This window comes from Daphnia carinata, chromosome 8, assembly GCF_022539665.2.
Source record: "Daphnia carinata strain CSIRO-1 chromosome 8, CSIRO_AGI_Dcar_HiC_V3, whole genome shotgun sequence".
Classification (NCBI taxonomy): domain Eukaryota; kingdom Metazoa; phylum Arthropoda; class Branchiopoda; order Diplostraca; family Daphniidae; genus Daphnia; species Daphnia carinata.
Window position 1 is genome coordinate 1,026,975 of NC_081338.1, and position 12,246 is coordinate 1,039,220.

Genomic DNA, 12,246 nt, shown 5'->3' on the forward strand with positions numbered 1-12,246 from the left:
AATTAGCAAACTTGAAAGTGAAAGAAAACAACTGGTTACGAAGTTAGAAACCGCCGAGCAACAGATAAAAGCAGCTTTAGAAACAAACAAACAACTTCAGACAGAAACAAAAGAAACAAAAGAGATCCTTGAAAAAACCTTAACAGAAAAAGTCGCCTTACGAAGAAGTCTGATAGATATTACTACAAAGAATAAAAATCTTGAAACAGAATTACAAAAAATCAACGCGCAGACAATAAACCAAGAAGAAAAGATTAAGTATCTGGAAAACAGGATAAGAGAATATAGAAAGCAACAGGTAACATTCGCTGAAACCGAAGACTTAGACAATTCCAACGAACCAGGAGAGATAACGAAATTAGTAAGTGAGATAAACGACCTAACCTCAATAACAGAAGGAGACAAATCCCTTCACTTCGAGTTAGAATCTGAACAAGTTGAAAAACTACAGCAATTCAACAACGACCTACAAAACCAAATCGAGATCCAAAACGACAACCTTCTTCAACTAGAGCGAAAGTACCAAACTCTCAAAAACAAAATCGAAATGGGACTTTCACACAAAGAAGCTTCAAGAATTGACCGCGACACAACAGATACCGATAGCCTTGATACATCCACAACCCAACCAATTGTAAAAGCATTAGGAGAATTATTTTCCAGAGAAGACAAAAAGTCAATTCCAATCTTCAAAGGGAAAAGTACTGATAAACTAATAACAGAATGGCTGAAGGACGCCGAACATGTCGCACGCAACAACGACTGGGACGACAACCAAAAAATACGATTCTTCTCTGACAGACTAAAAGGCGATGCCTTAGAATGGCATGGAAACTACGTGGAAGAGCAAGGTGACGAATTAAGTTATGACGAATGGAAAACTGCCATTATTGCAAGATTCCAGGATGCATACGACTTAGCAGCACAAAGAAAAAAGTTATCCACGCTAAAACAAAAACCTGAAGAGAAATGCAAAGCCTTTATTTCAAGAATCAACAGTCTCTACGAGTCCATTGAAGGCAAAGAAGAAAAATCTGACCAAAACCAGACCATAGTTGAAGGTCGACTCATAAACACAGTCAAAAGAATGAGAGATTATACCAAAATCAAAATTCTGATGCAAGGCATTTTACCAAAATTCAGAGCAGAGCTCTATTTTCGAATGCCCGAAGACCCTGAAGATTTTGATCAGCTTTGTAAACAATTAATCATATCCGAAGGTATCCTATATAGCAAGGAAACTGCAGAAGATAAGGAAATAAATGCGGTGATAGCAGGGATAACGCACCACGAGAAACAACAAGACAACGAACTTTCACAACAAAAGACAGAAATTGAATTCTTAAAACAAAAAATTCAGGAACTGGAAAAAACTAATAAAAACCGTAACTTGGCACAGGATACTGATATAACCGTAGCAGCAGCAGATCGATACGAACCAAGATCCTCACGATCAAGTGATCGGTACTCCAGATCACAAAATCCGCGAGTTCGATTCGACGACAGTTCAAATAGCAGAGGCCCCAGTAGTGACCGAAATTTCGGCCGAAGCAGGGAGAACAGCCCATACCGCAACAATTATACTTCACCACGAAGACAAGGTACTTCCCCAGGGTATCGACAACCCAATTACCCTTCATATCAACAAACACCGAGACCTTCATACAACAACGGACCGACCCATTACAATCAACCACACTTTCAACCGAGCAACAATCAACAAGCGTATCACCAAAACCCAGGTTATCCACGACAATACCCGCAGCAACGACAAAACCAGCCGAACACCCACGACACTCTTGGAAATAAGATTATTATCTGTTACAAGTGCAATAAAAAAGGACACATTGCACGAGAATGTTGGACAGATATGGCACGTATCAACAACCCGAACCACCGTCCAATGCAGTAAACACAATATCCCTACCAACCAACCCTTTAACACAAAATTTAGAAATAGCGATACCCAAACTAATCCGTATACCAGTAAGAATTTTTGGAAAAGAAATTAAGGCTTTAGTAGACACAGGAGCAGCAGCCAGTTTAGTTTCTGACAGCATATTTTTTAATCTAAAGGAGTATGAAGAACTTAAACATGTTAAAGACTCCCCTTCGCCAATATTTAGAACGGTGTCAGGAGAAATACTAAAATCGAAAGGGAAATATGGGTTTTCAATCACCATTAACACCAATCACGTCATTAAGCATGATTTCTTTATTATGGAAAACTTGAACGAAACTTGCATATTAGGATTAGACTTCTTATCGAGCAACAATGTAAAAATTAATACTAAAAACAGGCAGATCAATTACGATCATTCCGGAAAAGAACATAGCTTTGGTAAATACACACTCCCAGTATATAGCATAACTTTTGGCAAGACAGGTATTAATATTCCACTCCTCCCAGACCGTTCGTCAGATAGTAACTACAACAACGATCTGACAGTAGCAGATTATCGCAGCCTAGAATCTTTCTCCCAATCAGAAATTAACAAGAAATCTAAGCGAATTGGACAAACCCAAGAGAGTGAAACGACTAACATCTCCGACGAGATACGCATTAAAATTGAAAATCTATTGAAGAAACACGAAACTCTATTTGCAGAAAGAGAATCAGATTTGGGTCTAGCAACTGATGTAAAACATTCCATTAACATAGGATACAACGCCCCAATTACTCAACGATTGCGTAGAACACCAGAAGCATTAAAACTAATTGTCAAAACAAAGATTGAAGTAATGGTAAATAACAATATTATTAGAGAAAGTCACAGCCCATTTGCAGCAGCAATTGTAATGGTTCCCAAAAAAGATGGAGAAATGCGTATGTGTATTGATTATAGGGCACTTAACAAAATAACCGTAAAAGACAAATACCCATTACCAAGAATCGACGACACAATTGATGCATTGAGCGGATCAGTTTACTTCTCAACATTGGACTTACTAAGTGGCTACTGGCAGATCGAGATAGAAGAAAACGACAAACACAAAACCGCCTTCATTTGTGAACTTGGACAATACGAATTTAATAGAATGCCATTTGGACTAACAAATGCACCAAGCACTTTTCAACGAGCAATGAACAACATATTGAAATCAGTATTGTTCAGGTTCGCATTGGTTTACCTGGATGACATCATAGTGTTCAGTAATGATATTGCTGAACATGTGATACATCTAGAAGCAGTGTTTAAACTTCTTAAAGACGCAGGACTAAAATTAAAAAGAAAGAAATGCGAATTTTTCAAAGAAGAATTAGACTATTTAGGATATATTGTTTCGAAAAAAGGAATAACACCGAGTACAAAAAAGTTAGAAGCAATCATCAAATACCCAGCTCCCAAAAACGTGAAAGAATTAAGCTCATTTCTAGGTTTGGCTAGCTATTACAGAAAGTTCATCAGGGCTTTTGCTGATAAAGCCCACCCACTGACAGCGCTAACGAGAAAATCAGCCGAGTGGAAATGGGGAGAGGAACAAAGGGACGCCTTTGATTGTATCAAGAACTGTCTCATAACTAGACCTATCCTAGGGTATCCAGATTTCACGCGCGAATTTATCATCTACACAGATGCCTCAGGATACGGTATAGGAGCAGTCTTGGCTCAGATGCAAACTCTACCTCAATCAGCGGATTCAGCGGAGTCCGACGTACAGGAACCCCGTGAATCAGACGGCGCGGAAGTCGTCATAGCGTATAGCTCTAAACATCTGAACGACCGCGAAGCCAAGTGGTCAACCACAGAGAAAGAGGCTTACGCCATCATCCACGCAATTGACGTATTTAGAACGTATCTATACGGACGCAGATTCACCGTATTTACAGACCATAGACCTTTAGAATGGTTAATGAGCAAGACAGAACCCGCAGGAAGATTAGCTAGATGGGCACTAAAAATACAAGAATTCGACATCGTCATTGGGTACCGGCCTGGGAAGTCGCACCAAAATGCAGACACCCTAAGCCGTATTCCCATAGTGCCAATAGCACGAGTAGAAACAAGGGCAATGGAAAGAGGAACTGTCACAAGAGAGCTAGAAAATATTCGAAAAGAAGGTGAAAATCTAAAAGAAAAACTAAGGATTGAAAGATTAAAGAAACAAGAACAGCTGGAGAAAGAAAACGAAAGTATTCAAAAAGAAAACGAAAGTTTTGAGAGGGAAAGTCAAAGGAAGAGCGTAGGTTTCGAAAGAGAAATTGGAAGTGAAAGTAAAAGGTCTGAGAAAGAAGACAGATGGATAGAATTACAGCAAGCAGATAAATATTGTCAAAAACTAATGATGGAAATACAAGAAGATAGCCAGAAAAATAGAAATAAAAAATTCTCAAGCAACTTTATAATCAATGAAAAGGGTCTATTAACAGATAGACAAGGAAAATTAGTAGTCCCTGTACCGTTAATCGACGGAATTTTACGAGCAAATCATGATCACATGATGGCAGGGCATTTAGGAATCGAAAAAACAATAGCCAGACTTAGAGAACAATACTTCTTCCCATACATGCGACAAAACGTAACAGAACACATCAAAAATTGCCTTAAATGCGCAAAACGCAAGGCTGTGGGAGGAAGTAAAGCACCATTGCAACCTATGCCCCCAGCCGAAAGGGTGTGGGAAAGACTTGCGATGGATATTGTGGGTCCCGTTCAAGAAAGCGCAAAGGGACATAAGTATATTTTAGTCCTATCAGATTATGCCAGTCGTTTCGTCTTCACGGTTCCAATGAGAGATCAAACTGCCCAAACAATTGCTACAATACTGGTTAATGATATTTATACAAAATATGGATCCCCCGAAGTAGTACTAACAGATCAAGGAACTAATTTCCTGTCGAGCTTAATCCAAGATATTTGCAAATTATTTAAAATCAAACAAATCAGAACAACAGCATACCATCCCCAGACAGACGGATTAGTAGAACGATTTAACAGAACCCTATGTGACATGTTGGCTTGCTACGTAACGGATGAACCAGAAAATTGGGACAAATATCTACCATTTGTCACATTTGCTTACAACACAGCGAAGCAATCAACACTGCAACAAAACCCATTCTTTCTATTCTTCGGGAGACAACCAGTGCTCCCAAACGACATCAAAATAGACAGGCGATACGAAACATACGAGGATACCAGTGTAATGTACTCACACCAATGGAAGAAGGCTCAGCAACTAGCGAAGGAACACCTATTTCGGGCACAGACAAAACAAAAAAGATACTACGACAAAGGAACACAAGCGATCAAATATAACATTGGTGACTTTGTGCTACTGAAAGCTCCACCAACTGCCGGAAAATTCATCAACAGGTGGAATGGACCATTCAAAATCATCAGAAATTTCTCAAATCTCACTTATGAGATTCAACACGCGAGCAATGAAAAACTAAAATCAGTGGTACACGTCAACCGCCTAAAGCTCTACGTCCCGGCAAACCAAGAAACAGAAAAATTATCTAGTGTTCCACAACAACCAGGAAGTGAAACAGTGCGACGAGGACCAGGCAGACCAAGAAACAACTTCATCAACAACAAAAGAATACCTGTCCGTAGAGCGTGTTGGCATCGGCATCATCATGCAGCAGAAACGGAAAATTGTAAAATCATCGCACCAAATCTCCCCGGTCCTATACCAATTAATCCTGCACACACTAGAATGACGAATCCACGATACAACTTACGGCAACGCAACGAAGTCTCGAGATTCTAAAACGTCCAAATTTTCTTTTCGCAGATGGAACTGATACTATCACTCATCCAATTACTCACCATCATTCCATCCACATATCCCATCTATTCAACCGTATGCGACTGCCAGAACGTAAAGACCAGAGGAATTTTAGATATAGAGGCACCCTATTATACTGCAATAACAAAGAATCAGATACAGCTCACTTACCCAGAATACCCACGTTGTACACTTTAAAAACAACACAAAAACCAGCAGCCTCTTGGAAAGGCTGGACCTGCAAGCAATGGATAAAAACGAAGAAAATAACTGGGTCATTCTGGATCGGATCTTTCGACACCATATATTCACAAGAAACTAAACTAATTTCCCCACTGGAATGCTGGAGAATGGTGAACGACAAGAAATGTGGCGATAATAACATGCAGACCGGACCAGCGGGTCTGAGTTTCACAGCCACCCCGACAGGCGAAGGGCAATGGTATGCCATAAAAACATATCACACCCTCAACTGTGTTGCAGAACAAATCACCTTACGGCAGGAAAAACAAGACGACCCAATCGAGAGCCCATTTGGACCATTAAATACTACCCAGCAAGAAGGACACTTCATCCAAAATCAAAACACAATAGTATGGGGAGATAGGACAACAAATAATTCATATTCTCAAACCTTGATCAAAGGAAGCGGTTATCTGGAACTTCCGAGAATACCGGAACGCGAAAACACCAGCCGTCTTTACGACACCAATCGACAGATCGAGATTTCATTCTTCAACAAACCAGATCGGGACATAACACCACAAGGTTACAAAGTTGTGGGCGTACCGCTCACATACCTAATCTTTCCAACCGAAACAACGAGAAAATTGTACGAGATGTTCAAAACAACTATACATACATGTATACAAAATACTCACATAGATACATCGGTGTGCAAGGACTACAGGGAACTCCAGTTAACCAAGCGGAAACGATCCATTCAACAGGAAGTTACATTCTTGCTCAACACCCCCTCGGAAGACTCAGGAAAACGTCTGTACAGCATTTCGTACGCCTGGGGACCAATAAGAATGGGATATCAACAGGCAATCAGGATCAACGAGAAGGACCGGAGTGTAAATTACAACGCCACTATATACATAATATACAAACCCGACGAAAACACTCAGTTAACCGCCCACTTTCGTCTCAAAGACGATGATCCACTTCCTCAAGGATCAGAATTCGAATACATCGTTGACCAAACAATAAGAATCCAGAACAGTAATATCTGTATCACGGAAGGAGAAGCAGGCCGACTAATTGTTGCTAAATGCTCAGAATTTTCAACACGGTGGATTCTAGATCAACAAAACCATCAATTAATTTCACAAGAATCGTATCTCTGTATTACACTAGGAACATACCAAGCTATCATATTGACAGAATGCAGAGATGATAAGAACAGCGTAACACAAAAATGGATCTTTGAAACTGTCAACACCAATCCAGACATCATAGAAAATTTCCCAGACACAACTTTAGCAGAAATGCAGGAAATTCAACAAGAACAACGGAAGGCAATCACAACCACGATTAATTCGCCGCTATTTGGAGGAATTTTAAAAACTAATCACGGTAGCGGAAATATAATCTGGGATATGATTGCCTGGGGCCTATTGAAAACGGAAAAACACCAAACGAAAAATGTCTAACACACCATGGAGTAAACAAGCAAATGACATTAGAAGAATGCGACAAAGAGTGGCCGCAATGTCAAGAAGAACTAAGAAAACTAATTAACAGCAACGATCCATTAGTACAATCACAAACAATGGTAGCCAACTGTAGCAAAGCAACAGAACGAGGACAAGCTTTCGAATATACATCTGATTTCACCATCAGACCGTTCAACACAAACACCTGTATCAAAGCCAATACGACAATGCTAGTACTTCAAGAGTGCGCTAGCACCAGCTCAATCTGGGGCACATTTGAGCACACAGGACAGCTCATGGCAACAGATAGAACTGGGCTACATTCACCCTCATCAGACAGGAAGTGTCTCACACAGAGAGTAGGACGGGTGACCCTGGGGCATTGTCACAGCTCCAGCCAAAAACAGCACTTTAACTTTGAATATCGCAACCCACACCAAATACGGACTCTCTCAGCGGCAGCCATCATAGCACTGCACACTAAACAGCCATTGGACGGGAAAACACTCCCAACCATACCACCACTAATGAAAAGAGAGGATAACAACCAATCAGAGAACAGCAAAACTTTGGCCACACCCCCTGCCACGCCCACAACAGAAAAACACACAACAACGACAAGCGTTACAACGACTACAAAGCCCACAATAAAAACCACACTGGGAACAACAGCAAAAACAACAGTAAAAAGCACTACGACAATTAAACCAGTTACAAGCACAGCAGCTAGCAAACCCACCACAACACAGAAAGTGACAACTAAACCCAGTATGACATCAACGTCAACAAAACCCACCACAACTACAAAACCAATAATCACATCGACAAGCACTAAACCCACCACTACTACTAGACCTACGGCAACTGCTAAGATAACTTCAACTTCAACAACCACTACAACTACAAAACTTACGACAACAACAACAATGGCCACTACGACAAGTTCCACAACAACAGCGACAACAACGACGCACCAGCCAAGCTCAATAACGCCGAGCACAAAAACAGTAATCGAAAGTTCGACTACCCAACAATCATCAACACATACTGCCGGAGTAACCCCTTTAGCACTAACGGGAACAACGTCTACAACAGAAGGAACTCAAATTCAGGCCATCGAAGAAAGCAGTATTCGAAACTTGCCGTTAGCTGATTCTTTGATAATTTCAATGGATCAAAAAGCTGAAGATACATCAAACAATGAAAATTTAGAAGCCGATTTACCCAAAAACATTGAAGAATTCAACGACAAAATTAAATACGAAATAAGTAAAATGCACGACCAATATAAGATAAGCATCGAAACTGAACACGAAAACAAGTTGGCAAAAGAAATTCGGGACGTTTATTGTCAACTATCAGCAATCAAAAGAACACAAGCAGTTATATTAGCCCAAACCAACGGAATTTTAGCAGCAGCAGCAGTAGGTTTACCAATCTGCACAAGACTACAAGGCTTCGGTCAAGCAATGACACTTCAACAATGCGAGGCAAAAAGAATTTTTATATCAGCAAACGAAACCAAATGTGGATTTCAGCCGTTTTTTACTTACGAAGGAAAAAACTGTACGATTGGAACAGATGGATGGTCAATTCATCCATATTCTGATTGTTTCTGGAAAACACCTTTGGTAAATTTAAATGGAAATCCACACACATGGGAACACAATTCTACGACAGGAGATTGGATACGCCAGAAACCTAGCATTCACATGCCTAATTTAGACCTCATTTCAGAATTTGAAGAACTCCATCTTAACGATTTCGACTTCGCGCTGAAAAGCCATCCAGCACACGAGACGATGGAAATGGAACAATTAAATATTCTAAATGACCTAGTTGGCAGAATGCAAGAAGGCAACTCCAATTCTGTTGGAGACATTGTAATGTCAGAACAACAAGATAATCAAATAGGAAACATGTTCTCATGGTTCGACAAACTAAAAATAATTGGTCTATCAGCGATAGGATTTGTACTATTCCTCGTATGTTTACGAATCTTCATTATTTGCAACCCCATCTCGAAGATAAAAGAACATATCCGCAGAAAACGGAACTTTACAACCAGATACGATGATGGCGTAGAGGAAGAACACGAACTCGCATCAATGATACCGGCACGAGAAACAAATTACCATTCGGAAATAGCAATCGAACAACCGTTCCTAAGAACAACCGCCCCTGCACAACTAACAACAGAAAGACAAGGTCAAATGCGCCCTCCCCGACCAAGTGCACCAAATTCATTAATTTACCCCTCTATCGAAACAACTGACACAATCACACGATGTACAGGAAAACACACCATGTGCACTTACGTCGTCGGATATGGCATGGTTTGGGAAGACCTATGCCGTTGCATGTCAGAAACAGACAATAGTAATTCAGCCAGAAAGTAAAAGTCCCAAGGTCATTGAAATTAAAAGTAGCCACTAAACATAACCCCTGACAAATTTAATTAATTACAAAATAAATTAGCTCCCAGAAAATAACACACTTATCAGCATTTTTTTTTTTTTTTCTCGACCACTTAGGTGATTTTTAAAATATATCCCATACTCGTAACTTTATAGTAAAACAAAAGGTAGAGACAAAACCCGAATAACAATTTTGTATTCCAAACTAACATGAAATAAAAAAAAAATTCAAAATAGAAAACCTTTGGGATAGACAAAACAAAAATTACAAACCCAAATAACATTTTTTTTTCCTCAACTAAAACAAACAAAAAAAAAAAAAAAAAAAAAAACAAAAAAAAAAAAAAAAAAAAATCAATAACAAAATCACCGGAGAAAAAGCAGTGTAGTGTAACAAAGAACGACAGAAACTAACGCACGAAGAAAAAGAGACGCAAGAACCCCTATAAGAAAAGACAATGACTTAAAAAGGAAAATAGAAAGTTCAAAATGTAACGGTATATTCATCAATTCGCCCCACGGCGAAATAGAAGACGGAACACATTAAAATAGAAGAAACTACCTGTTTTGAAATTAAGAAGAGGGGAACAAGAATTTATGAAAAACTCTGCAAAAGAAGACTTTTCAAAAAACTAACCTCTTCCCAGTGTTTCAACGACATAATTCAGACAAAGTTCTACAAAGAAAAGTGTCATCACAAGTCAACCTTTACTCTAAAAATGGAAAACAACAACATCACTCAGGATAACGCAATGGACGTAACCATCATCCCACAAGAAGAAAAAGAATACGAATTAATATACATTAGTGATACTGAAAGTGAGAATAGCCAGCAGGAGTACAAAGAAAAGGAAAGTGCTAAAAATGCAGATGTGAACAAGCAGATAGTGAAAAATGTAGAATGGAACGGAATCAAAACCGAGAAAAACGATTTTTCCGAACTAGAGAGAAAAAGGAAAGACATCAGTGAATCAAGTGACGACGACACCGAGGAGGTAAATGCCTATAGTGAAATGGAACCCGATCTGGATAGTACCTACAGTACTGAATTTATATTGGAAAATAACAGTGACAACGGTTTCCAATATGACCCACCCCACGGTACCGAATTGGAAAATGTTAGTGACACCGACCTCCAATGTGAACCGCCCAAAAAACGGAGCAGACCGAATAACCAACAAAGGGAAACAGAAACATGCAAGAACTGTCGGATGAAGACAATAGCACCCCTTTCAACAGAACAAGCAGAGAAGATTCAACTGCACCGACAGGCTACTATTGACTTGGAAGACGGAAAACTTTGTCTATCAATGATGGAAGCTACACTACCAACTATAAGAAGATGCATCCAAAAAAGATTAGAATCGCTAGGATGTTGGCCACGACAAAAAATGGCCATATTCCTTAATAAAAGATACGAGGAAGGACGTACCCTGCTCCACACCAGTATACAAAAAGTAAGGTACGACATAACTGATGCTCTACTTGCCTATGGGGCAAACCCCGAGATAATGTATCGAGGCAGCACAATTGGACACATGGCAGCGGAAAATAACGACTTATTCCTGGTAAGGATACTAAAACACCACAACTGCGAGTTCACAAATCGCAATAAAGACGGAGAAACCCCGCTAATGACAGCAATATCACACGAACATGAGGAATGCGCACGCCTAATTTCGACACCAACAAACATCAAAATAGCAACCAGCAAGGGCAGAACCATCTTGCATTACCTCGCCAGATATGGACTCGAAGACTTGGCTACGCAAATCTGTACAAAAAGAATAATTGACGTCAACCAACAAGACGAAACGGGCACAACTGCCTTACACGAAGCAGTGAAATATAAACGACTGGACATGATCGAATTACTGCTTCTACATGGAGCAGATAAAAAGATAAAAGACAACCGTGGACATACTGTAGTCAAATAATAACAGCACAAACATACAATAATCAAGACAAAGGTGGAACGAGTTATTCAACCATAGTCATCATTAGTATTCATAGAAGCAGCTGTAGTTGGTGACGGAAAAAGAAGAAGGAGAACAATTTCTGCTAAAAATTCAGGTGAAGGAACAAGTTTTTTATATTATCCGTAAAACAATAGTCGGTGATGGAAACACACACATTGGAGGACCAATTCTTCTCATCGAAGAGGGGAAGGAATGTAACGAGCCCACAGGCTATCCGAAGACAGCCACACCCTCAACATCCCTCAAGCGTTTCACAAGTGAAAGTGAACGTGTCCCCTCCCATTTTACCTTCATTTTGTATGTGTGTTAGTAGTATAAATACTGCATGATTGTAACATGTAATTGGGACTTGTTACGACAATCCACTGCAATACACGAGGTTTGTAGATCATGAAACGATTCTATAACACTATATTCACATTGAATACACGTATATTTGATGCTTTTTGAATG

At 39.7% G+C, this 12,246-nt stretch overlaps 1 protein-coding gene across 1 annotated transcript; it reads left to right on the forward strand.

Annotated features, from left to right (window-relative positions):
* Positions 1–10,533: 10,533 nt before the first annotated feature.
* LOC130687092 (ankyrin repeat domain-containing protein 1-like) lies at positions 10,534–11,751 on the forward strand. Its single transcript, XM_057510255.1, has one exon. It carries the CDS (start codon positions 10,534–10,536, stop codon positions 11,749–11,751), a length of 1,218 nt encoding a protein of 405 aa, XP_057366238.1.
* The last annotated feature ends 495 nt before the right edge of the window (positions 11,752–12,246 follow it).